Source organism: Larus michahellis, chromosome 3, assembly GCF_964199755.1.
Source record: "Larus michahellis chromosome 3, bLarMic1.1, whole genome shotgun sequence".
Classification (NCBI taxonomy): Eukaryota; Metazoa; Chordata; class Aves; order Charadriiformes; family Laridae; genus Larus; species Larus michahellis.
In genome coordinates, this window is record NC_133898.1 from 19,395,690 (window position 1) to 19,422,785 (window position 27,096).

General features: G+C 49.7%; 1 protein-coding gene across 1 annotated transcript; it reads left to right on the plus strand.

Annotated features, from left to right (window-relative positions):
- Positions 1-296: 296 nt before the first annotated feature.
- LBH (LBH regulator of WNT signaling pathway) lies at positions 297-12,749 on the plus strand. The gene is made up of 3 exons (XM_074578955.1): positions 297-573; positions 1,369-1,471; positions 10,236-12,749. The coding sequence occupies exons 1-3, from the start codon at positions 548-550 to the stop codon at positions 10,431-10,433; spliced, it is 327 nt and encodes a 108-aa protein (XP_074435056.1). The 5' UTR covers positions 297-547; the 3' UTR covers positions 10,434-12,749.
- Positions 12,750-27,096: the final 14,347 nt, after the last annotated feature.

The following is a 27,096-nucleotide window of genomic DNA, read 5'->3' on the forward strand; positions in this document are numbered from 1 at the left end:
CGGATGAAAACCCAGCCCGGGCCGGGGTGACGATGGTGCCCGGGGTGATGCTCGGTGCGTCCCCGCGCCGGCCGGCAGCCACCGGCCATCCTGGGGGGGGGCCGGAGGGGCCGCACCAGCCGGGGTAAAAAATAACGAACGGGCCGATCCGGGCCCGCCACCGCCTCCCGCTCCGGAGACGGGGCGACCGCGGGGACACGCATTTCCCCCCCCCCCCGCGACCGCCCCCCGCCGAAGGTGGCGCGCGCCGAAGTCATTCATGAAAATGTTGACGTCAAGCGAGGGGGCGGGGTCTCGGATCGGGCCCCGCCCCCCGGGGCCATTTAAAGTGGCGCGGCGGCGGCTGCGGGGCTCAGACGGGAGGCGGCGGCGGTCGTGGCAGCGGCGGGGTCGGTGCTGGGCAGCGTCGGGCAGAGCAGCGATTCCCTTCCCGCCCCGCAGCGTCCGCCGGTGCCGCTCAGCCCCTCCGTTTGCGGGGCAGTGCCTGGGTGCCCCTCCCGCCACCCACCCCCCCCCGAGGGCGCGGGGCAGCCTCCGCCGGGACTTCATGTCTGTGCTGTGTCCCCTGCCCTGGTGAGTGGGCGCTTCCCGCGTGGGGGGGAGGCGAGGGGGGCGGGAGGAGGCTCTATCCCGCTTCTGTGGGCTGTAAGGGTTTGAAGCGGAGCCTTCGCGGGGGTGATGGGGGGCTTCAGCCGCCCCCTTCCCCGCCGTGTGCCGCGGGGGGAGGCGGTGCAGCGGGGCGGCGTGAAGTCCCGGGACGTGATTTCCCGATAGCGGGGGAGAAAGAGGCTGGTAGCGGCGGGGTTGATCCCGCAATAGCGGGATGATCCGCAATAAAGGTAACGCGGACTGTGGGAATTCTCTTCGCTTTCTCCGGCTGGAAATGCCATTAAAGGCTGTAAAAAGCAGGGCTGGAATTGGCGCCGGGCGCTCCGCTGGTGTGGAAGTCCCTGAGGTTGTAAAATAAGTCAGCAGGAGCTGAAACACACCAGCTTAAAAAAAGTGGAAAAAACCCAAAACACAACACCACCCCAGCGTTTGCACTTATTTACTGTGTTTTTTTACTTTCCCCCCTTAGGGGGCAGAGCTGGAGGAAGCGGAGTTAGAAGTGAACGGCTGCTGTTAAAGCCTCCCGAGGTGTTCCTGGGCTGTGCTCCTGGGGAGAAAGTCAGGGAGCTGCTCCCAGGGGCAGGGGATGTAGCGCCGGTCTCTACTAGCTCTTTCCACCCCCTTCCGAGGGGGGGCAGGAAGGAAGGGGCCAGAAATAGACTGCCGACAGCCTCCTCTGCCTGCTTTTCTTTCCCGATGCTACTTGCTCAGCCCTTCTGGAGCCCCTCAGATGATTTGAATGCTGTCTTTTGTTTCTAGCCCTGATTATCTGAGATCAGCTGAAATGACTGAAGTGATGATGAACACCCCAGCTATGGATGAGATTGGGCTAAGCCCCCGCAAGGATGGCCTGTCGTATCAGGTGAGTGCTTTGTTGGCTGCTTAGGGCAGTAATCCCCTGTGGAATTGCCTGGGCTGGACTGCAAACTTGGTCTAATGTACCTTTCCGTAGCCTGACCTAATAGCAGGTCTTGCTGTAGTGAGAACTAGTCAACAGACTGGAATGCTTGCTTGGCAGTAGCCAGTTGTCTAAAATATCACTCGGTATCAGACCGGATTGGTGAAGGACTTGGTGCTTTCTGAAGCGATCGAGCCCTTGCTCATTCAGCATTTGTGGGGGCTCAGTGGGAGGTGGGGAGATCAGTTAAAGAAGTTTCACCTCATTCACTGGACTGGGAGGACTCTTGATACTTTGTAACACAGCATACAAATGATCTGCCTAGAACAGGAGAGAGTTGTTTATGTGGCGCTTAGATTTTTTGTTTTGATGTATGTATTGGTTTTCATGACTGATGGGGCTCATTGGAGAGGGTTAACATCTTTTATAAGATACAGTGAGGCCAGAGACAGCTGAAACAAGCCTCGAAATGTCACTGGAGATAGCTACCTGAAGGCATGAGCTGCATTCATTCTCAAAGTTCTGAACAATGTAATTAGCTATTAACCTCAAGATCAATGACTAGGGTGAAGAGGTGGTCTTAAAAACTAGCTTGAGCTTTAATCCTTTAGTCTTCATATCACTTTCATTCCCTAGCTGGTAGTTAATCAAAGGGATTGTGGATCTTAGCCTACTAGATCCATGTTTTCCTACTCTTCCAGGAGACTTGTTGATGAGATTTAACACAGGTGCTGAGGGCATGCAGATGACTCGCATCTGGTCTGTGCATTGGGTGACTCTTACCAATAGATCCCGATGCAGGGCTCTTCTTTTGCAGATGTTACACAACCTGCACAGAGGCAGTTGCTCTAAGTGTGCATTCAAATGAGGTGGGCTGTTGTGTACTTGCATATTTACATCTGAAAAATGAGCTACAGGACAGTAACAGTGCACTGAAGCATGAAATCAACTGAACTTTGGGCCATGGCTGAGGCCTCCAGCAGAAGCCAAAGCTGCAGGAGGAAAAGGGGATGCATTGCTTTTTTTTTTTTTTCAGTCAGAATTCTGGATCTGGATAGTCCAAGTTCTTTGGTTTATTGACTTTGTGTGGAAATAGCTGTGCTGTGCTTCAGCGCTTGAGTTAGTGGAAAGCATATGGCCTCCCTTTCCTTTAGGGAGCGTACAGCAATGAGAATGGTTATAAACCTGAAGCAATCAAACCAGCCTGCATGGGATGCTCAGTTGTCTTTATGGGTCACCAGATGGAGAGGCTTAACACAGTCAGGTCAAATGGCTCCACCTACCCAAATTTTCCAGTGAGAGGCAGAATCTAGGTGCTCTGCTTGTTCTAATGATTGCTTCAGTGAGGTTTTTCCCCAGGTGCTAATGACCTTGATAAGTCTGCTTGGGCCAATTGGGGAACAGGCCTGTTCAGTTTTGAGTGGATCATCTGAACCTGAAGGTGTGTTAGTCATAAATGCTGACAACTCATATCTATGCAGGGTTTATGCATCCTGGATCTCTCCTCTGTAGTGGTCTAGTCATGGATGACTTTTTTTTTTATTCAAATGCCTGCAAGAGCTGGGAACTGCCTGCCAGTACTTGATATAAACCAAACTGATGGTGGAAAGGGCTGAGGTGTTGAAATGGAAGATCCTGATGGGGCATTAGTGGTGTGTGGGCTGTGTATGAGGTCTGGCTCTGAATCAGGTTAGTGTAAAGAGGATTGGGGAGCTGGTTCCAGCCCTCCTCCTCTGGCTGCTGTGCTGAGAATGTCACAGTATACATCGAGGTAAGTTGAAAGCATCCTTAAAGGGTTGAAAATTCAAGTTAGAACAGCAAGGACAAATCTGATGCAAATCACACTGTGAGCTCTTTGTTCTACCTCAGACTTTGGCACTTTGCGCTTCATCTTGCTGGTGGAGAGAGTTTGGTACATGGAAAATTGTATGCTAGTCTGGGGGCTGTAGTGCAATAACTTAAAAACAGACAGGGCTAATGGTGCATGACTGCTCCTACACTGAGGCTTGTTGTTCTAAGCTGCAACATGTTCCTCCACTCACTCATCTGCGGAGTTGGGCACTCACGATGTGAGTGTAACAGCCCTTGGCTGGCTACAAGAGGCAAAAAAAGTGGAGCCAGAACCGGGAGAGGCAAGCTTTTAGTTTTAAAAGTTTCTCTTGTTCTAGTAGTAGAGCTTGTATTTATTTTACTGCAGAGAAGACCTCAAAATGAGGTTCAAAATGTCCCCCTTTGGGCTGTGTAGAGCAGGGACTGCCTGGGAGTTGGTCCATAGAATCCCAGCTGTGAGCCTGGGGGCTGCTTCTACCACCATATGGGGATATGAAACTGTCTGGACCAGAGGAGGTGGTACGGCAGCTTTGCTGGAACTGTAAAGCACACCAGTATCAACTGCAGACAGGCTTGTCCAACCAACAGCGCTGTTTCAAAGTATTTTTTGCCTTGGAAGTAAACCGAGGAAACAACCTCCTACAGAGTATGAACTTCAGCAATCTGATTCCTCTGCCTCATGGAGTTCACTGAACTTCAGGGCTCCTGTTTGTCTCGCTGGCTGTGGAGGGAACTGGACTTGTTAAGGTTTTCCTCCAGCCTCCTCCACCCCCTTGTTGCCTCCGCTCGTGCCCTGGAGTGTCTGTCTGTCTAGACACCAGCGGAAGGTATGCACCCCCTTGCCGAAGTGTCCTGGCCTTTTGGTGGGCTGGCCATCGCTACTCTTCAAGCAATGATGTCAAAACTCAGACTGCAGCAGTCGTCTCAGTGATAACTAAGTGGCCTGTGTAGGCTTAGTAATTTGTACAGTTTCACTTGCAAAATGTGCTCTCTCACCATAGGAATGAAATAGAAATCTAAAAATAGAATATTTTTTTTCCAGTTAATAGACAAAATGCTTGTAAGCTAGGGCGCTCATTTCAAAACCTTTCTACATAAAGCCGTTTTATTACTGTGTTTGCAATGTAAAGCTGCTCTCTGAGCCCCCCAAAGATGGTTCAGCCGACAGATTTAAAGGGCCTGAGCAGAAGTGATTGGTGAAACCGGGGCATGAGCCTGAGCAGGGCGGCACAGACGAAACAGAAGATGCAGCTGAAGAGATGATGTCATGCTGGGTCTTGTGCCTGCGGTGAAGAGCTATTTCTGGATCTTTAATAGATGTCCCATAATTCCCATGGGACTTACTAAACAAAAAACTCGTTGAAATGCAGCTGATGGCTCAAGATGCCCCTGCTACAAACAGATGCGCCTACGGAGCGCTTCACGTGCTTCCTGCCTGCCAGTCTCCGGTGAGACAGGCCTTTTTCACTGCCAGTTGGAGCTAATGTACCGTTTGCTGTTTTCCAGCCCCTAGATATATCCCTTCTCCGAAAAGCCTCATCAGTGCTCTGCCAGCTTGTCCTCCAATGCCATCTCGCAGCAGCATGAACGATGCTACTGGAAACATGGCCTGATCAATCAGTTCGCAGAGCTGTTGTCAAAGCAGTGCCTCCACCCGAATCTTGCCTCACTTCTTGGAAGCGGAGCGGAGTCTGAGCGCAACCGAAAACACTTTGATGCCCAAAGCGTTTATTTTGAGCAAACGCTGTGTCCTGGGTTGAGCGTGCTGCTTGGCTGCAGACGGGCTGTCTGGCCAGCTCGCTGGTCCTGTGGGACCTCAGGCGCCCTTTGAGGAGATTGGCATGTGGAGGCTGAGCTTGCCTCATGCCATCAGCTGGGGTTTGGTTGTCATGGGGAGCTTGAGCTCTTTATGTCATGATCGCATCACGCTGGGATCTGTCTAGGTTAATCGCAGCCACAGCTAGCTGTGAATCGCGTCAGACTGACTGAATCTAGGTAAATAGGCTTAACGCTCCATCCAGTGTCCATGGCGAAAGATCTGGGTTGTCGTCTTGGTGGGGAAAGAATTTTTGGTGAATGCAGGGCCTTTTGGCCAGCACCAGTGAGGCACTGACTCCCTCGGGGAGCTGTGATGCTCGGTGCTGGGGGGTTTGGGCTGCATCTCCCCATCTAAACTGGGGGACCAACACATTACTGACCAGGGGGCTGATGGCGAAGGGGGGAAACTGAGCTTCCTTTGTGATCGTTTTGTTTGAGGCGCTTTGCGTCCGCGCAGCCTCGATTTGTGCAGGGGAGGTCCTGAATTAGGGCTGGCGCTCGCTACTGGGGAAGGTCTTAAGACTGGGCTGCAAAAAGGTGGTGATAGCAAGCGAGTTTAGGACAACTTATTCACATAGCACATCTGATGCGTGGTTACTAGGCAAGATTAGTAGGCTGAGTCAACGTGTATTCCAGGGCCTGGGACCTTAAATGAAGAAAGAAGCAGGATGTGGGATAAACAGAGCCAAAACTAATCATGTTAGCAGCTATGCTATGCCAAAAAAAAAGTGTTCCACTGAGATGCAGACTGAAGACAGCAGCTAATCAGAACATCGCAGTGCATGTTTTTTTCCTCCCTTGTTACTCTGATGGAAAATTGTTATGATGTATGAAGTTTCCCAGCCACCGTCCCCCAAGATAGGGCAATCTGTCCGTGACTGGAGAGTTGTCATAGTTCATAAACCTGAGTCACAGGCTGCTGTGCACTTACTAGATGGAGCTTGTTTTCGACTCATGACTACTGTGAGAGTAAATGTATGTATTAGCACTGCTGCTTATAGCTGGAAAATTCCTCCAAAGAAGATGCTGAGAGACGATTTAAGTATTTCTTGAAATGAGTTAGCCATGCTTTTCGATGGCAGTGAAGTTTTATTTGAAGAACTTAAATGCTGATTTGGGATGTTGACTTGATACTGCTGAAGAGACACAAAACTTAGCTTTTTAGTATTGGGAGGATGAGTGATATGTGTACATCAGGGGTGTATCTTATACCTGAAGTGTATGCTTCTTGGTGCAGACTTAGTCTTGTATAGCATTACCACAATGAAGCAAAGCCTCCCCCCAAACCAGTAACTCAATTTGGAAAGATCTCATTACCTTAGTCTCCCTGCAATATAATTGAAATAGTTTTCAGCCCCCTGAGAGGGGAGACAAGCATTTTAACTATGGTTGTTGGTATGGAGTACACATGTGGAAGTTGTTTTGAATTTGCAAGTGTCACTTGGATTATGGTAGCTCTGAGCTAATCCTCTTAATTGTCTGACATCTCTCCTGCTTTTGGTGTTTCTCCATCCCTGTGAATGCTGAGAGAGGGTATGAGCCTCCCCAGGGCAATGAAAACTTCCCATTCTTGCTGCCAAGACTTCATTCAAGGATAGTAGAGCTAGATCATCTGAAACAGAGGCAAACATGATCTTTCTAAAATCATTTCAAGCTTTCATTTCAAGTTCTGCTTTTCACTGCCCTTTCCAGCTGCAAGGCAAGAGCTTGGTCAATTTGTACGTGATCCGAATCAATCCATGAGGAGAGCAGTTCCCAAAACATAATCTGGACAGGCCTGTGAAAAGTAGTCTTGCTGTGAGTGAGAAGCTGTGTTGAGTAGTGTAAGAAGCAGTATGTGTGTCCTTTATGGGCTTAAAAGGAGTTGGATGTGTCTCTCTGTGGGCCAGGAGATGGGGCTCAGCTATGGAAGGGGGTGCTCTGCAGAAGCAGTGGTAGCTCCTCGTGCTGTGTCGTGCAGGGGAGGGGGAGGAAGATACCTTTGAACTGCTGCTAAACTTGCTTTTAGGGTTGCCTTGGTGGCTGTCGTTTGTCCCCCATCAAGTGACCAGGTCAGCCAGAAGTAGGCATCTGCTTCAGCTGTGTGCGAGGTGGCTCCCTCTGACAAATGAGGGGGAGAAGTTAACCTGTTGCTGCTGTACTCTTTGGGTGGTGGGGAGATGCAAAGGCTTCCTCCCACACACCTGAGCTGGGTAAGGTGAGTGGGAAGGCTTGTAGGCAGGTTTTGCTGGCCAAGCTGTCCTGGTTGCTGTGCGAAAGGGTGCTGAGCTCACATGTCAGAGCTGAGCTGCTGCATTCCCAATGGGGATTTGGCTGCAAGTTTTAGAGTTGTTTTTTCTTCCCATTGTCTAAATCTGGAGTGGGACCAGATACGGGGCATATGGGACCAACAAATGCAGCATGGCACTACTCATGTGTGACAGCAGAAAGCTAGTGTTCACTTATCTTTTTTTATAAAGAGTCTGGCGACGCAGCTTATTTTGAAGTGGGGAGGTGGGTTGGGGTAACTTTTCCACCCAGCATCCCCAGATGTGCTAAATGGAGTCTTAATCCGAAACCCTTTTTCCTTGGGTCCCTGTGCTTGGCCTGCTGCGTCGCCCCGCTCATCACATGCAAGGAAATCTGCCTTTGTGTATTTTTTCCATTGACTGTCCACACCCCTTGAAAGTGCAGTTGCAACATCTCGCTTCATGCTGCCTCGACGATTAAAAAGCATGACTTAGTGGAAAAAATCCTGACCTTCTTGGGTTCGGCCTGTCCTGCAGCTGTTTGAGATAAGATTGTGCTAGGTTTTTTTTTTATTAAAAAAGCTGCGCACCACATTTCGGGGATCTTTGTTTGTAAGGAAATGACTACTACTTAGTTTCTGGAAAAAAAATCTGGCGGACTATTTTCAAAGAAACTGCTCCAATTTGACCTAATGTGCTTAAAATGATAGCAGCCAAGGGTTAGTTTAATTATTATACGGCTATTTTTCTTGCACAGGAGGCTATTTTCATGACATTATCAGCTTATGTAACCTCCTGAACCACACTTCTTTTTCCATTGCAGTGTTCTAAACCGTGCAATGTCAAGGGTATTTTTTTCCTATCCTGAGTTTAGATAACAAGTTGATGCTGAAGAGCCACTGACTCTACTTCCAGTAATGCACTGTGTCTCTGAAACTGCCTTTGTTTGGCCAAGCAGAAGCCACAAAGCTCCAAGAAACAGTTACTGTCTCGCTTGTGCTGGCAGTGACTAATAGCAAGTAGCTCATACTGCAGCGTCCATGTTAACGTGGCTGCGTTCGAAGGCCCAACTCCTGAAAAGCGTATGGATGGTGGGTGCCACAGGAGTTGGGCACTACTGTCCCTGGGCCCAGATGGCTCTGTGCAAAGAGCCCACCTGTTGTGTATCACCTTCATGCTGAGTTCCTTTCCCAGGCACCCCTCTTGCCTGATTTTGCATGAAGTAGCAACCCCATGGCTTTCTCGGGTTGGCAGCCTGGTTGCCACAAAGCTTTGGATGTGAGGGGGAAATCTGGCTGGACGGTAGAAGACTGAATATCGATAAGGAAGTAGTGATGTGGTTAGTGGTTGCTAGACTGTACGATGATATTTTGCTTGGGGTTTGGGCTGGGGCTTCCCAAGGTGGTGGGTACCTAGATGATTGGCATGAGGAGAATGATGCTTCATGGTTAATGCTTCTGGATGGGGAACCTGCTTTTGTAACTGGAACCACAAAAAACAAAACAGATCAAATCTTGCTCTCAAGCTGAGGTACTCATGAGCAGTTTGCCTCTGTGAGGCTGGCAGTGCTGTTCCCTGCAAGGATGCTCTGACTGCTTGCTTGAGTGCAGCTGGTCTTCAAAGAGCACTGTGCTTGGCTCCTCATCTCATCTGCAGCCTGGAGGGGAGAATGCATTTTGTGATTTATCTTCTTTGGGGTGTTTAAATGCAACTGTAATGTGAAATTATCACTCTGATAAAATTGTTTAAAATAGGTGGCGATTGTTTAATCTTCTGGTTACCAACCAGGGGATCTGATGTGGTGGCTGGTTCTTGTCACCCATCAGTTCACTTCTGGATGAGCTGGGGTTTGAAGCTGTTCCCCTCCTAGGGCATCCCTATAAAATAACATCAACCTCTTCTGTTCACACTGCGATTCAGTCATGTGAACTTCCTGCTAACGCTGCACTGGCAGTTTTTCCTGCACCCATGTCCTCGCCTTGGTTCCTAGTGGGATCAGAGTGTGCCTCCCACTGGGTCTGCCAGCAAGTATGGGCCCTGGTGCTGCTGCAATGCCTGAGCACCCATGTGGCAAGCTATGGGTGGGAGGGAAGGGGCAAGGTACTGCTCTGTGCTGGGAATAAGGGGGTCCTCATATTCCTCCACACCAGGGTACTTAATTGCCAGCTATGCCACAGGAACCTCCTGCCCTAAGAAATTTAGTCCAGCCTTCAACCCTTCCACAAAATGAGTGTTCTTAAATAAGAATAAGTGTTCTGAAATAAGTTTCACTGCTGATGTATAGTAGCTGTAGCATGCGGAATGCTGCTGAAACTACCTTTAAAATGCAGTTGAACTTCTCTCTTGTGGTGCTGTGGCCCTGGAGCAATACCAGATGCAGGCCATTGCTGCAAGGGCCTGGACTGCTCTAGCGCCGAGTTGCCACGTACCTCCTCTCCCTTCCAGCAGCAGAGCCTGGAGCACAATCCTGTTCTCTTGTGTAGCTTGACCAGCAGCAGGAAATGAGATGTCAGATTGAGATACGCTCATGAGTTTGCTCACTGAGCTTAATGCAAAAATGGTGGTGTGTGTGCGTGTGAGGTGTTTGGATAAATATCCAAAAGGGCAGATGCCTGTTTGCTGAGCACTATCCAGGCAAGCATGTGCTTTGGAAGCCTCTTGGGTAGCACTTATTTCCAATACTCAGAGATTAGAGAAGCTTATTTACAAGTTCAAGAGTCTTCCCATCACTCAGTGGTTTAGTCTGTGTCCAGACTACTCTGCCCGGAAGACCCAGGTGTCTTGAGAGTTGGGTTTTGGATAAGACTGCTTGAATGCAGCCCCTCTCACAGACTCTTTCTTGGCTCTTTCAGATCTTCCCTGATCCCTCAGACTTTGACCGTTACTGTAAGCTGAAGGACCGCCTGCCCTCAATCGTGGTGGAGCCAACGGAGGGCGACGTGGAGAGCGGTGAGCTGAGATGGCCACCCGAAGAGTTCCTTGTGCAGGAGGAGGAGGAAGAGGAGGAAGAAAACTGTGAAGACGCAAAGAAGGACAACAAGGAGCAATAAATGGTATCTGAGGAAAGGCAAGGGACTGCACCCTTCTGAAGGAAGAGCCACACTTCTTTTGAAAGTCTTTTTAAAAAAAAAAAGACAAGTTCAATTTTGCACCTGCGAGATCTTAGTTTTTTTGTATTCTCTGTATTGAGAACTGAAGCCCTCGGTGTCACCAGACCTCCTGAGGAAGGAAGGAAGTAACGCAGAGAAATGTTTGCTGTTCTCGAGATCACTATCTGTATTTTTCCGAGGCGGAGGCAGCAGTGAAATTCCAAGCACATGGCAGAGGGTGACCACGGAAGGACTGCTGGAGGGGGGAGCCTGGGGAGGGGGAGGAAAGTCGGAGGCAGGACCTTGCAGCCAGGAGCTGCCTCTGGCTACAAGTGTGAGAACAGAGCCGTCATCTCTCAGATTTGCCTTTCTTACAGCTTCCATTTTGTGTATCGGGGGGTGGAAGGGTGTCCGTAGCAAAGCATGGCTAAATGCTCTACTGACGAGGGGCCTGTAGCTCTCCCTGGTTCAGCACCTCCTGGGGTAACGTGAGCATCCATAGGAGTAGTTGGGTTTCTTGCTCTCGCTGTTGAGCCTGTTTTCCAGCCACTTTTCCCAAAGCAGTTTTCCCCTCTGTTTGCCTTTAGACTCTTCAATGCTGAACAGCTGTATTTGCAGGATAATGTTAGGCTGCTGCTTGTCATCTCTACTGTGAGGCCCTAGTTTATCTTGCAGGTGGTTAGCGTGGGGTAATGCGCATCGGATGTAAAGATGCTTCTGTCTGCAGCAAGAGCTCGTGTAGGTTTGAACACCTCAGATTTTTCTCTCCTATTTGCTGAGGCTGCTGTGGCTGGTCTTGTCTTGTACAGCACCAAAAGCCAGAGGGTGGGGGTTACACCTCCTTACCTTGGTGTCCTTGAGGCTGTAGGGTTTCATGTCTCCAACTTGCTGGTCAATAATGGGCTTGTGGGGGATCTCCTCCAGCTTTGCACTGCAGAGTCTCCTCAGAGCCCTGGCAGTGCAGGACAGGCTGGTAGGGTCATGCCTGGTGGGGAGTACTGCCAGACCTGGAGGTAACCCAAAGATGAAACACCAGGTCTAGTGTGGCTCACCAGTGGGAGGGGGGGGGTTGCAGGAGGGGTCTGTTGAGAGAGGATTAGCTCAGGAGTCCTGAGCCAAGATGTGTTTCTACTTCATAGCAAAGGTGAAATGTTCATGCATGTCTAATGAAGTGCAGACTGGCTTGTGAAGTCTGTGGTTGTGTCCCCTTCACCATGTCCTGCTCCAAGGAGAAGTCATCTGTCTCTGTTTGGGGAGGAGGCCAGTCTGCTGCCAGACAGGGTAACCCTCTGCTTTCCTGGAAAGTGATGATCTCGCAGCTTCGGGGACCAGCTTGGGAGCCAGTTGGTCTTGGGATAGGATGAGAACAATTACCACCTAAACCAAATCTGGGATCATGGAAGAGAAAAAGAAATGTCAAGGCCTTAACCAAACTTTCATAATAATCCCAATGCCACCCCCCTTTGCTTATAACTGGTTCCATTTTTAAAATCTATTTGGACATGTGTGTATTTGTATTTTTAATACCTCATGAGTAGTTAAACGCTGGTGGGGGTTGGGAACTGCTTTTAACATACTGTTTTAGTCTTGTCTTGCTTGTGTTTAAACATAATGGCAATAACTTATCAGCTCTGCATAACTGTTTCAGGCAGATAGGAGTTTGGAGATGAGTTAGCACAAAGCAGGAGAACTTCAGTGTTCCTACATTGCGGCTGGTCTCTGGTCCAGCAATGCAGACCCGATTATACATGCTCCCTGCCCATCTTGGTGGACAGTTGATCACCGAACAGTCATGATATGGTGATACCATTTTCTCTAGTGATGGATTCAGCTGTTGTATCTGTAACGCTTGTTCTAGTCTTGCTGTCTTACTGGAATGAGCTTGTACACCTGCATACCAGCCAGTTGTCTTATCTCTAAGTGTTACTCTCTATTGGTCTCTACCGTCTGTACCACCAAGTCAAAGCTGTATATCAAAGATATTACCATGTGGGCAGCAATGAGATGGCAATCCTTGGACTTCAGACCTGCTGTCTGCCCTAAAGACTTGCATATTTCTGTCTGCATCCTTTTTTTGGAAGTATTGTGTATATTTCTATTTGTTGTTGAACGTATCTAAAGAACAAAGCACTCCAGTAAAACTCCTCCTGTTGTATGATATACATTCTATATTTCTGTAATTCTTTTTGAGCCTCAGGGAGAAGCTAGCATTTTTTTCAAACTACATTTTTGTCACTGTGACAGTTGTAAATAAAGTTTGAAAATGCTTTCCAAACATACTGGCTTTGTTCTTATTGCCAAAGCGGGGTGGGATGGTCAGCCTTCCAGATAATGACCAGTCCTTGTGTGTGCTGACTTGCAAGGTTAATGCAAATATCTGAAGAGACTTACGTCTACCAGTTGAGGCTGTTCTGTAAACCTGGAGACACTTGTTTCACACATGTGGCTGACATCAGAGCATGCCCTATGGGACTGTAAGCCTAAATCGACTTAGAGTGAGGGGCGGCATCTTTGCCTTCCACCTTCCTACGGTTGCTTACTGCTGTGTGAAAGGCTGCAGCAAAGTGGTGCTCCAACTTACGTGGTCCTGAAAAATCTGTATTTATATATCTATAATCTATGTCTAACCCCTTACCTAGCCTTACAGAGCATGAAGTCATGGAGAGTGGAGGCTATTCTTAGCTGCTCTTAGTACTATTGTAGTACCTGTGCACGTTCCCTGTGCGTGTACTTGGGCAACAAGTGTGAAGATAAGTCCTGCCATGCTGTGTGCTGCTGTGGTCTCAGCTGAGCTACCTGGGCTTGCCTGCTTTGCCTGTTTTGGGTCTAGAGGTCAACTCTTGAGTAGGCAGTTGTGCCTTGCCACACACCGATGGCTGTGTGCTACAACTCGCAGTGCTGTTGGAGGAGACTGCATTTTCTGAGTGCAATTCTGAGCTTGTTTCATACCAAGGCAGTGTCCCGAGTGTAGAAATCTGACCACGCCAGGATTCAGTAACTCAAATTGTGTGCTTAATGGGATTAAATTTTCCACTAAAAGCAGGTGATAAGAAGCAAATACCCTGGAATACCCCTATCTTTCAGATACATGGAGAGAAGTTCCTGTGATTTGGCAAGTAACAGACTGTAATCTTACCTATGCAAACAAGCTGGGCTGAGGCTAGAGTGTTATGTTTACATGAGACTGGTTTAAATACACTAATGACCCTCAGATTTAATGCTTGAACTGAGGGCATGCTGAACACGAGCCCTGCAGTTCAAAGATGAATTGTATCATGCTCAACCCTGGTGGATTTTTTTAAGCCATAGAAGTATAAATGCAATGTTGAAGCTTCCCTCTCCTTTTCTTCAATCAACCTCTAGCTAAGGTGCCTTGATTTCTTCCCCTCCTTAGGCATGGAGTTACTTTCCTTGTAGAAGCCACGGCAGCGTTTCCAAGTTGAAGTGCTGGTTTGAAATCAGTGAAGAAGTTTAGTCCTGCCCCAGAATGTTTCTGATTAAAATACACAGCACTGGGTATTTTAATTCACTGCAAAAGAATTGAACTTGTCTGCTACTTCCATGTGCCTCACATGAACAGGTTTTTCAGGCTCATGTCAGAGTGAAGCCACTCACTTTGTTTCCTGATGCATCATGCTGTTGTGGGGCCAGACCAGAAGGGCTGGCCTCTGAGCAGGGCTTGCTCTGCCTTGTGTCAGCCTGGAGCAGTGCTGGCAGGAGAATGATGGTGGGATGGGGACGCTTTCCTGGTCCTTGGCTCCAGCTGTTACAGTCAAACTGGAACTTTCACGACCAAATGAAAATGGGCTGGCTGCTGAATGGGTGACCCTGAGTCATCCCAAGAACTTAATGGGTGGCATAGGGACCTTTCTTTGCATGTAGAGCAATGTTTCCTCTTCTGGATCTCATTTAGACTTGAGGCATTTGTCCTCCTTGAAGCTTTACCCTGTAGTTGCAACTGATGACACTGCAGGCTGTGCACTGCTGCCCTGCTTAGGTCAGCCTGTGCTCACTCGACCAAATGCTTGGTTTGTTGTTTTCAGTGTGTATCCACTTCTGTTCGGCTTCGTCAAAGCACACACTCACTTGAAACACACTGTAGGGATGAAATTTTGGCACCTGGCTTTGCCTAGGTTTGGGTGCAGGTAGGCAAAATTGTTGCTGTGCAGGAGCGCAAAGATAATTCACCATCAACGCTGCATACGGGGAGCAGCCATGCCCTGGACACAGGTCCACGTTGTGTGCATCAAAGTCCTGCTCTGTTGTAACCACACTCCTCCTCATCATTGAGAACAACAGGAGAATCGGATGGCCTTCCAGCTGCCGCGTGAGGATAAACTGGGCCTTCTCCTTCCCATTTCAGCTCCTGCAGGAAGTTCCCAGCAGCTGAGGACATGGAGTTTCAGCCCTGTGGTGTTGATCTGCTTTGTTATGCTTTGAAGCACAATCAAAACCAAAACAAAGTCCCCTAACTGAAGTCACCTGAAAGAAAACAAGGGATGCAAGGAGCAATGGCCTGTAATGCACCTGCTCAAGCTCTCCAAAAGCAATCCTGGGCACCAAGCATCCCCATGTGAACAAGAGCAATTACCATCCCTAAATCCTCGCTTGAGGAGAAAAGCTCTGAGCGTTTCATCATTCAAACGATGCCTTTTTTTCTTTATGTTTGGACAGAAAAGGAACAGTTTAAGGGAAGCAAAGAGCTGGGCCTGGACCTGACAGAAGCACCACAAAGTTTAACTGCTCTCCAGTCTGGTGTCCCTGTGGTTGGTAGAAATGTGTGCTGCATGTAAATGGATCTGTGCTTCCAGGAGCCACGTTGTGGGTACACATCTACCCATCTTGCTGCGAGGTTGTTGCTGCTGTGTTTCAGTGTCTTCTGCTGAAAAGCTGGAATTAAAGGGTGAGGGTTGTGACCTGTTGAGGGTTTCTGTGCCCGGGTATGCTTGTGCAGCGGTGAAGCGTGCCAGGGATCCCAGCAGCAGAAGCACTGCCTCTGAAGGCATCTCCTGATCTTCAGCTCTGCCCGGGGCCTGCCAGAGGCCAGCACTGCCGACAGCACAGCGACATCGGCTTTTCAGCCACTCTGTTTAAAAAGGTGTCTCTTTTCTACAGCTACCACTGTCATCCACCTTGAGAAAGGGCTGTGCAAGCCTGGCTGGAAAGCAGCTCTGCTGAAGCAAGTGCAAACTGGTCATAGCAAAAATGAAAGCTTGTGAGCGTTGTTTTTAGGAGGGGGAGGGAAGAGGTTTCAGGCCCAACACCTAAGGGGGAACTGAGTTCAGAGAAAGCACCTTCGCCCAGGAAATGCCTAGGACTGCTGGTAGTGCCGTGCGTGAACATGGTGATGAGCAGAGATGGAGAAAATGAGAGCTGCTGCCAAGTGAGGAAGGGCACCGTGGGTGGCTGCTAGCTAGAGGCAGCAAGGAGAGGAGGATGGGGTTGTGAGGTGCGACAGCGGGGGGCTGTGCTGCTGAAGGTCCTTTGTGCTCCGTGGTTTCATGCCTGAAGGGCTGGACATACAGCCAGGACATGCCCCAGGGCACCCATCCGCCTCCACAGCTCCTAATGTTTACTTGGTGGAAGTTCACCTGGAGGAAGGGGCGAGTGGGGCTTGGCTTTGTCATGCTGCACTGACAGCCACCACGCGAGCTGAAGGCCTGGGGTAGCTGCTTGCGAGACCCTGGTGCAGTTTGGGTACCAGAACTGGAGACCCACAAGCTGGGGAAGAGCTTGAGAGCCTGAAAATTTCTTCAAGTACAACAAGCCATGACCCTTGCTAGTAAAACACCATCAACAGAAATGGCTTTGATGAGACTGGAGCACTGGTAAATCCACTGATGAGCTCTGGCACCACCCCAGGAGACATGGGTCATCACCACTTGGGGGAAATGGGAAACCCTAGGAGATGAGCTGGTCTCCATGGTGTAGGAGGGAGCACCAGCCTTTATCTTCTGGTGCCACCTTCCCCATAATGACTCTAAAGGGGGAAGAAGTGCACTTAAAGCAAGAGAAGTATTTTTTTTTGGTTGTTGTTTTTTCAAATCAGACTTTATCCTGTCAATGAAGAGCTTTTTCTCCCAACCCAAGTTCTCAGCCCTGGGAGAGTTGTTTTGTGCTTTTTTGACGTTAAAACAGGAAAAACGCAACCCCGTACTTGGGGTCAAGGACCTGTACTTAGGCCCACTGAAGACAGCAGAGGTAGGACAAGAAGAAGGGCTGACAACAGTGGCCAGTGGGCCAAGTGAGCAGAGCCTGGAGGGGTGAACTCCTGCCCATCACAACAGGCAGCGTTCACAACTAAGGCATAACAAAGTCAAACACGCTCTTTTGAGAGCCCTGAGGGGTGGGAAGACGGAGCGGGGAGGGAAGCCACAAAGGAAATATGCATTGAGCACTTCTTCACTGCCAGAGCTGTAACCACACAGGGTTACCGTAGCAGCGACCATCAGCTTCATCTGATAAAAATAAGCAAGGAAGTCAACTGTACAAGAGGGAGAGGATGTCAGAAGCCAAGCATGAAAATGTCACAGCAGCTTTGCTTTTATTTTCAATACTTCCTTCTTTTTCTACCCTCAGCCAGCTCAGGAGCCCAGGTATTCCCCGCTCCATCAGTCCCAGAGCATGTCCTGCCACTAAGCACCTCTCTCCCAGACACTCCCCCTGCTCCAGGTACCTTCATGGCCACGTGCTGGTGTGCATGATGCCCTGCTACAAGCTGCAGAGCTGGAGCAGCAGCCAGCACCTCAGCCAACTACAGCATCGGCCAATGCCTTTAGCTCTGGCCTGCAAAGGTGGGGATTGATATAAAGCACCTGTGAATAAAACCCCGGAATGGTCACCATCATTTAACAGCCCAGTCCAGCCATGCTCTGTGCTGGGAGCAGCTCAGCTGGTGTGAGGAGATGATGTTCTCCAGCAGTGATGGGGGGAGGAAAAGAGGGTAGCTGTATTACAAGCATTTTAAACTCTTCTCCACAGGTTCTCTGCATTCAGGAGCCTGAGCTGGGCGGCTTACAATCAGCTCGACAAATATTTGTCAAGCACAGGCCTTCCTGCGCGGTGTTTGACAACTCTTTTCCACTGCAGTTGTTGCCAGCGCTGTGGCGGTTGTCTGCTTGGGATGCTGCCTGCAAGGGGGAGGACCGACTCCTGCTTCAATGAGAGCCACGGTGGGGGCTCCCCATTTAAAATGGCTAATGCGGTGCCTGTTTGGTGGCTGGGGTGGCAACACCCCTGCGTCCCATGGGGTGGAGGTGAGCTGGCTGAAGTTGTGTGGTTGGGCAAGCTGCAGGGGTGGAGCTGCTTGCCGTGCACCCTTGCAAACAGCCTGGGGTGAGGAAACCCTCTCTGGTGTACTGAAAGAGGGCTCTGCATGTGTGTGCATGTGTATACATGTGTGTACATGTGTGTGCACGTGGGATTTACCTCTCAGCCCCCCATCCTCCCCTGCTCTGGCGCCCGCAGCTTGCTTTACCCTCCATGCAGCCTTTTAAGTAACTGGCACATTCTGATGTTGAATGGGTGGGTTTAATCCGGCAATGCTCCAACTGATGGGATTTGGGATACCCTCACAAGATGAGGAAGCAGAGGGGGGCTTTAGAGCGGGGTCTCGTGTATGAAATTACTCCAATGATGGAACGGAGGAGAGGCTTTGCAGGGGCTTGTCAGTCCCCACCAAGCTCAGCTGATCCACGCTGGGGTTGTTATCCCCTGCACCTGAGGACAAAGGGACTTTGTAGTGCTCAATCTCATGACCTGTCTATCCATGGGACGCTCAGCTGAGCTAAAACGGGATTTGCCAAAATCTGCAGCGCTTGGATGCCGATTCCTGGCTGGGGCTGCTGTGGGTGCCTGCGTGCAGTAGAGGGAAGAGCCTGTAGGCATTCATACAGGGCAGACAAGAGCCACCAGTGCTCACGGATGGATGCTCGGGCTATCCTGACACATTCCAGGGCCTTTCTGAGCTGCCCGGCAGGTGCTTGCTGTAGCGTGTTTCACAGACCGCATCCCGCCCGTCTGCTCCTCTCCATGCAGCATCCTTTGGAGTTTTTCCCCATAGCAGCCCAAGAGATTTTTCCGGGGCATCCTCCTGTCTCTGCCTTGCTTAATCTGAGCAGCTGAATCTCTGTAACTGTTACTGACCTCTCTAAAATATGTTTGGACACAGTTTGCATGATATTTAACTTAAGTGAGTATTGGGTGCTTTATAGGGACTTGCCATCAGTGACTTTCCGTACATTTCTCTTCCAACAAACCTTAGACATTTGTCTACAGGGAAGGTGCCTGGTGGGATGAAACAAACAGCAATCAGTTTTGAGGACACCTCTCAGAAGAAATCTTCAGAGCCGGCACTGTAGGCAGAGATGGTTTATTTGGCTGAGTTTCACCCAGGGAGCCAGCAAAAAGCTCCCAAAAGCTCCCAGTTGCAGACCCTGTGATGCCAGCTCCCACCCCAGCACTGGGCTAGTCACACTGAGCTGCCTCTCTCTTAATTAAACTTCGGGTGTCTAGCCCTGAGATAATTGTTTAGTCTCCTCTTGTACTCCATGAAGGAGGTAAACATCTCCAGAAGGGGATTCATTTTAACAGCCTATCTGGAAAGAATGACTTCTTGGAGGTCCTCTGGCTCTCACTGGCGAGACAATGTAGATAAACCATGTAGTTTCCGTGTCTGACTCTCAGGCAACTGAAGCTACGTGAGCTGAACCTCACCCCTAGCTTCTTTTGTGCTGTCGCCTTGTTGGGTTTGTGCCTTCACGTGTCAATGCCTCCATTTCTATAGCATGAAAAAGGTCTATACCTCCAGCCCCACCGAAGGGCCTGATCCTGTTTGCTCCTTCACTCCCACATGTGTCATTTCCCCCCCAGGGAAACCTCTGGCTGTAGGTGGGTCTCGGGCCGTGCCGTTATCTTTCTGCGTGCATTGGAGCTTCACTGTAACAAACGGCAGACAAACACAACCTACTTACCAGGAATCACCTGAATTATTCAGGAAAAGTTGTTCTTTCCACTCTAATTTTTCTTAGTAAAATGTTGTGGACTTAAGTATTTCTCTGGAGTATTTTCTCCCCCGCGTGCCAGTCCGTGTACTCGGAGTGGTGGCTCACCCGTGCAGGCCGGCTGGACTGAGGTCTTCCCACGGATTTCAAGGGGATGCTGGTATTTCAACCTCCTGTGCTGGGGTCTTGCAACCAGCCTGCGCCACCAGGGAAGAAAATATGGGGACCACCAGCGCGCTAGAGGAAACAGCAGCTTCCCCTGTCCCCTCACGAAACGCAGGCTTCGTAACGCCCTTTGAAATATTTCGCAGGCTGAACGCCCATGAGCGGTGGTAAGTAACAGGTTGCCATTCGCCCTTCATCTGGCTGCAGATGCAGTGGTATGGGGGGATGTATGGGTGGTAAAACGCTTTGTGAGCAGAGCAGATGAAAGCTACCGTGAAAGCACGGTAGGAAAAGCATCGTTAGCAAGGACGGTATTTTCCCTTTGCTTCTGTCGATGCCTGCCTAGCCATCACTAGAAACAGAAGTGAGAAAATGATGCCTCTAAAGTTTTATTTCGTGTTTTGCCTACTATTTACCACACCATGTGAAGACCTGGTCTGGAGCTACTTCAATATTCAAGTGCTTAAAACGAAGATGTGAGGAAGGGCTTGCAAGTTTAGGACCTCTTTTTTCTTGCTCCGCTGCCTCAATCTGCCAGATGAAAGCAAGCCTTGGGAAATGACTGCCAAAGCTTTGCCTGTGACCAAAACGCAGTGGAGGACTGGCGGGAGGACTGGTTACTGACAGGAGCTGATAACAAGCTGACTTTGCTAATTACTGTTTTTAAAGTCCAAAGTCACTGGAAAAAATGAGTAAAGTTACATTTTGCACACCGATGACAAGAAGAAAGCACACTGGAACGTCTGAGTCACCGCTCTGAGCACTCCTAATTATACGGCGATATACATTTCATGCGCTGCGTTACATATTACAGATGTGCGGAGATGCTTGGAGAAGCCTGGTGGCTGTCATTATGCATGTTGTTTACCAGAAGATTTGAAGCTGGGTGAGATGACCCAGTGGGCTGCAGTTAGAGGAGGGTTTTTTTGGCTGGTGTGGGTTTTTTTTGTTTTGTTTTCTTGGTTTTTTTTTTATTTTTTGGTAGGTGATTTTATTTGTTTCACAGAAATTGGAGCAAAGTCTGAAACAAGCAAACCAAAATAGTAAGTAATGATTTTCTTCCAGCCCCGATGCACCGCACAGGCGGGAGCGCGGCTCACCCACCCAGCTGCTTCACGTGTGTGTGCTTCATGCAAGCACACGCTCCCGCGCAACGTGACTTCTACCCTGTGTCTGTGCGGTGCCTGGCCTGAAACCTGCCACGGTGCTTGGTCCCTTGGGAGTTACCCGAACACAGATAACAATTTTGCTCTCTCTGTGTGTGTGTGTGTCTTTGTGTTTGTGTGTGCCAGTCCCTTGCTGGCAGTGGAAGCGGTGCATTGAAACCAACCGCTGCTCCAGGCTGAGCTGGAGCATCAGTATCCAAACTTTCTGTCCCACCTCCCAGTGCGTCTGGGTAGTGCACAGTAGGGGTATGGCCACCTTTGCAAGAAGATGCTGCTCTGGTAGGTCCTGGACTGTATCTGCCAGCCCTGGGCAGGTGCCTCAGGCACCCAAAGGCATCTCACAAGGCAGTAGGTACCTACAGATAGGCTCCTGCTTACCTCCTTGGCCATCACATGGGCTTCCTGGGCAATCCCAGGGTAACAAGCACACGGGGTCTGCTACGAGCCAAGTTTCCCACAGGGCACGTGGACCAGGAGGTGGAGATCCAGCATGGGCCTGCACTGAGAAGTGTAAAGATGCCCTTTCGCCCAGTGACCTGCTGGGATGCAGGTCCCAAGGCTGCAGGCGAAGTTCAATAGCAAAGGCAGTGCCAGCCCCCGTAATTGGGCATGCTGATAGTACTTTTCCTGGATTACCTTTGCACCCATGTGACTGAGCTTTCCCAACAAAGCATGTGAGCCATTAAGGAGCTGAGGCCTCATTTAAAAAAAAAAAACCAACCACACAACAGCGCTTGTGGCGGGTAGCTGGTGTCTCCAGCACAATTACCTGATAAGCGTAAGGCTTTGGAAAAATCCAGCATGGAAAGGGTTAGGAGCTCAGTTGCGTAATTCCTTTAATAAGTTGTTTTGTCATAAGCCATATCATAAACAGGCAGGAGCAGGGGCAGGAGGACAGGGAGGAGGAGGAGGATGGAAGGCTGCTCATAGCTTCTGCTGGCTGAGGAGGCTGTAGTTCATTTGCTGGGTGGTGACTAATGTCATTATCTATTTTTCCCCCCTTGAAGTGGTAATGTTTCATCTGCAGTTTGGCCTCTTTACCCTCTGTTCAAAACATGCCTGTTCACCTTTTCCTTCATGCCCTCCATTGTCTCCGTCCCTTGAGATGGGAGGGACGTACAGGGCAGCTCCGGGGCTCCTCGAGGGTGAAGATGTGCAGCCCCATGTGGCGGGCTGGGGGCGAGGGGAGCTATCCTTTTGGGAGGAAAAAGAGCAGTTTATGGCCCCATCCCTGGAAATGTTCAAGGCCAGGCTGGATGGGGCTTATGAGCAGCCTGGTCTAGTGGGAGGTGTCCCTGCCCATGGCAGGGGGGTTGGAACTAGATGATCTGTAAGGTCCCTTCCACCCCAAACCATTCTGTGATTCTATGGCTCTGTAAGTTTTGGATCCTGGGTTTGTATCCTCTCCAGCAGAGCTGGCAGCATCTGCTGCAAGGACCTTCGCCCCTCCTGCTCCACTGCCACCAAAATTTCCCCAGCCAGCAAGAAGATGTGTCAAGAGAGGCCAACATTGCATTGCAACGAGGGTTTGGGGGTTTTATTATGTAACCTCCTGTGAAAACAACACCCGTTGGATGGACTGGCTTTTTGCTGGCCCAGGCTTCCAGGAAACACAGCAGCAGGGACCCCGTGCCTCCCCAGCTCACAGGGCAGAGGATGGCTGATGACCGGAGCCGCTAATTGCTGTGAGGATCTGAAGAGACAAGCAATTAGTCACTTGTGCCATGGCCAAGCCCCATCGTAGGGGTAAGCTGGTGTCCCAGTGTGCTTGGTTTAGTTCCCCTGGGCCTGGCTTTCCACCGCACCAAGGCTTTTTTTAGAGCATGTGTATTTTCCATCCTATGGTGGGGATGGTGCCTGCTTATTAGTGTCACTGTCAGCCCAAGAGGGAGAGATGCGCTCAGGCACGGATACCAGCAGGAGGGCTGGAGATGCCTTGTCTGCGCTCCTGTTTTCCAACAAAGTCCTAGGAGAGCAAGGGACAGGGGGAGGGCAGCATCGCCCGGCGGCGGCTGCACACGCAGAGACATGCCCATGCGTGTAGGAGCATCTCCGCCTCTTGTGTTTGCGCACACACGTGTCTGCACACGCGTATGTGCGGATGTTCAGCCAGCTCGTTGTGAGACAAGGGTTCACCCATGGTACGCGTTGCTGGGAAGGTATATGAGCACGTGCGTTAGGGGTCACTGGGTCTTCCTGGTGCTCCTCAGGGTGTACTGGAGCAAGGCAGACCTGGTTTCTCTTGCGGAAAAAAAATCCAACCAGCTTGAACGACATAAGAAATGCCTGGAAACATAGAGCTGAGACACGGTTAAGCATAAAAAAAAATATAATAGGAGCTTTCTGGTGATGATACCATGGGGCCTGGGTTGTTTTAGAGTGGCAGGTCAGTGCCATGAGATGGGCAAGGAGGGAGAGAAGGGGGCCCCTCTCCCAGCTTGTGCCTACTTTTCCCCTTTTGGTGAAAAAACTCCCGTTTATATTTTACATCTGAACACTTTTCTCCCAGCCACCACCCCAAGCTCTGCGCATTTTGCTCTTCTCTTTGAGGGGGTCATGGTGGGGCTTGAATTGTGAGCCTGGATGCAACAGTTCAAATTCAGCCTCAGGGATGCAGATGACACCGAGGGAACCGCTGCTCCTCCTGCTTCTGGAGGGATAATTAATCCCTGGAGGTGGATGCTGACTGCTGTTTTGGGGAACCAGCTTACAAGTTTAGGGACTAGAGCATTAAGAACCAGCTATTAGAGGTGGTTGGGGGTGCAGAAAGGGAGGAAGACTTCAATTTAAATGAGCATTTGAAGCATGGGGCCGGAGCAGCTCTGCTTGTGAGAAGGAAATGGAGGGGGGATCTAATTTTTAAATAAACACCATCTCACCTCTGTCTCGTGCCAGCCGCCCCACAACTCCCCAGTAACAGTCTCCTTACCATGATGCAGAAGGAAAAAAAAAATAAAAAGAGAACAGGGAAATTCTTGAGATTCTTTCCGATGGAAAAAATGTCTCCACTTATCACTCAGTGTCAACAGTGGCAGACACCTGTGTTTAAACACCCAACAACAAGTGGCAAGCCAAAAGGTAACCTAAAGCCTCCGCTTCCACCTCCCTGCGTGCACGCAAGCAGAACGATGGACTGGACACCTCTCCATCAGCCCGGTGGTGCCATGGCCAGTGTCTAAAAGCCATGTGAAGGCGAGCTCAGAGGTGGCAAAGCTGGCAGCATCCAGCGGTCAGGAAATGCCTGCAGCCTGGCTGCCGGTATGAGGCGTTATCATGCGTTCCTTAATTAGACTGTCACCTACTTATCCCTCCCTCCTCCTTGTCCTCCCTCAAACTCTTGCTTCATCACATGCACGGGTAAGCTGTGGCGCTCGCTATTTTCCCGGCTGGCTTGCCTGCGTGGGAAGCTCAGGAAGGAGGATGAAGGATGTGGCACAACGTGGTGGGCAAGCACTGGGAAACCTAGCAGCGCTTCCTCCAGTTTGGGGATGCCTGGAGTCTATACTCTGGGGTGAAGTGATGCTCCGTGATTGGTGGGGTTATTTGTTCTTGTGGTGCCACAGCATGGCCCCTCATGCTGGCACACCTGATCCACGTGCTGCCCATCTTTGCCAGCCAGGAGTGCGAGACAGTTCATGTACTTGCTGCATGGGGATTTCTTGGTCAACCCATCAAAGCTCCTGCTCTTTCCACAGCCCTGTCCATCACTCTCACTGCTAACCCTTACCCCTGAAGCAGAGGTGAGGGCCTACATAGACTTTCCCCCATTCCCTTCCCACCTTCTCTCAAGTTCTTGTCCATGAAAAATACTAAAGTTTTGAGGAAGATGACCTCCAAATGTTACAGCAGCCTTGTGTTTTCCAGGTCCTATGCAATGCTAAGGTGATGCTAGGAAGCCACTGCCACATGACAGTCGGGTCAGGGGAACACCTACTTCCCATCCCTCAGCCCTCACCCATTTCCTGTGTGATCTTGAGCAATTAATTCTTAATTAATGCTTAATTTCATCTTGATTCCTACGTGCGAAGAACGGAAATAATAATAATAATGAAGCCCATCCGTAGAGTGTGCAGAAATACCCTCCATGTGAACACATAGATACGGTCAATGATTAGTTCACATAGAATGGCCTGAAATGGAAGGGACCTTTAAAGACCATCTAGTGCAACCCCCCCTGCAATGAATATACTTCACCAGACACCACTGAACACATAACCATTGTGTTCGCTTCATTATTTCTATTGCTGCTGCTTTTTTTTTGTCTTGGTTAGTAATAATGCTACTGAGATGTTTTCTAAATGGCTTTTAAACAACCAAAAAATCTGCTCTCAATAGGAGTTAAGTTATCATGCTAGGAAGATGCATCTTGGTTAAGGTCCATGCATCCCACGGTATCTGAGCCACCAGAATGGAAACGTTGGCTCACACCTTCTTTCAAGACCTGGTTCATCCTGGTTGATGCTCGTTACCTGAAGTGCTTGGATTTGGTGTGGAGTCACTCTCAGCACATCTTACAGCAACACAGGTGCTCCAGAGGAGGATGCATAAATTTGGTGTGTTAAAGTGCTCTCTAAAAGGAGAGGTCCTTTCCCAGCACAGGCTGAACTCTTTAAAATGGGACTCTTCTGGTCCAGGCCCACCATGCAGCTGAAAGAGGAGCCCCATTTTTTTATTGCTAATTGAGTTGAAAACAGTGAGAGTTTTAGCTGGCATTGCTGTATCGTTTGGAGAAGTGATTTTTTTCTCATGTTACCCAACGTTTTTCCCCAAATCAATCCACTAAAGCAGTGTCCGCTAAGCGCTGCGTAATTCAGCGTCATTTGGTGCCTGTAATGCTACAATTACTCTTCAAGGCTCATTTACTTCAAGGTCTTCAGGCTGTAAAGTTACGGCAGCGTGGTTTAGTTGATTTTCAGGAATGTCTACTCTCTGGCAGGGGCTGGAGAAGGAAGGAACCGAAAAGAAATGCATGCAAATTCAATGACATAGCAGGAACTTTAGAGGCATTTCAACACAGTGATACCCACAGGCAAAGAAATCATAATTGTTCAGGGGAAATAGGGCCTTGCCAACTCCTACGATTTTATCAGGAGTCTTGTAATTTCCAGAGTGTCCTTAAAAGCCCAGCTGCTGGAGTCATCCCATTGTCAAGGAACCTCAGCTTCTTTTTAAGTGAAAAGGAATATTTCCAGCCCCCTCCCCCCTTTTTTTTTCTTTTCTTTTCCAGAGAAAACTGAGAGAAAGTAAAGCATGCCGAAGGGTCAGAACTGGAAGGAAAAAAGAACCCAGGTTATATTAAAAACAAGCAGAAAACCAACACAAAAATGCATGATCAAAACCATGCTCACTCAGGGTTTTTTTTTAAAAAACTCAATGCCAAAACCAAACCTGTTGCTATTTTTATCTGGACACCCAGTTTGCAGACACTTGTGCTTGAGAGGCCCAGCCTTGTGCCCTTGCCTCCCAAAGGAGCAGGCAGCCTTTGGTGGCTCCAGATGGAGCAGGAGGAGATGCTGAGGCTCCACTCTTGCTCTCTTTCTTTCTCTTCTCCGCATTTTCACCCGTGACTTGTAGTTCTCCCGCTCTTGGGCGTGTTGTCAGCCCTAAAAGTGTATGTGCCCTGACACAAATGCTTGTTACTTTGCTACCGGCCATGTCAATTACTTGTATATCGTCTTTGGGCAATACCTGCTTAGGTATTCCCCACTGTCAGGCACAGCAAGCTCTTACAGCGTAGATGATGGTGGCATCCAATGTGGCTCGCTGTCCTGCATGCTTTCCACCTCTAAGTGCGGTGGCTTAGTCCAGCTAGCATTTCTCTGCTCCCTGAAGGCACTGCCCTCCTCTGTGTTTCCATCCAAGCTCACCTCCTCAGGGATGTCTCCGCACACATGCTGCACGTGTCCCCAGCCTCTGCTTCCACCTAGCCGTCCACCCAGCTTTACCCATCATGAACATCCTCCCATGTTCATGGAGGACTCATGGAGGAGTGGGATCTGCTCCCCTGGGAGTCCGGCACCCAAGGTGAGAAAATGTGGTATGGCTGGTGGAGGGCGTTACCTACACCAGAGCTGGTGAAAATTTGGTGAGACTTGAGGAGAGTTAACCTTCATGGGGAGGCTGTGGCTGGCGTGGACAGTTTTTTGACAGCTAAAGTAGTGGTATGGAAAGTTCGCTGTTCTTTTCCCTCTGTCATGGCTGCGACGTTAACACCATGGTAAGCATAGGGGAAGCTGGAGGGATTGTAGCTCCCCGATGTTGTGGGAACGAGATCAGGGGAGGGAATTGAAA

Excerpts from the sequence above, each read along its gene's own strand:
- LBH (XM_074578955.1), top strand. The coding sequence starts at position 548 with ATGTCTGTGCTGTGTCCCCTGCCCTG. Across the intron at positions 574-1,368 it reads GTGCTGTGTCCCCTGCCCTG|CCCTGATTATCTGAGATCAG; the intron begins GTGAGTGGGCGC and ends TTTTGTTTCTAG. Across the intron at positions 1,472-10,235 it reads AGGATGGCCTGTCGTATCAG|ATCTTCCCTGATCCCTCAGA; the intron begins GTGAGTGCTTTG and ends TGGCTCTTTCAG.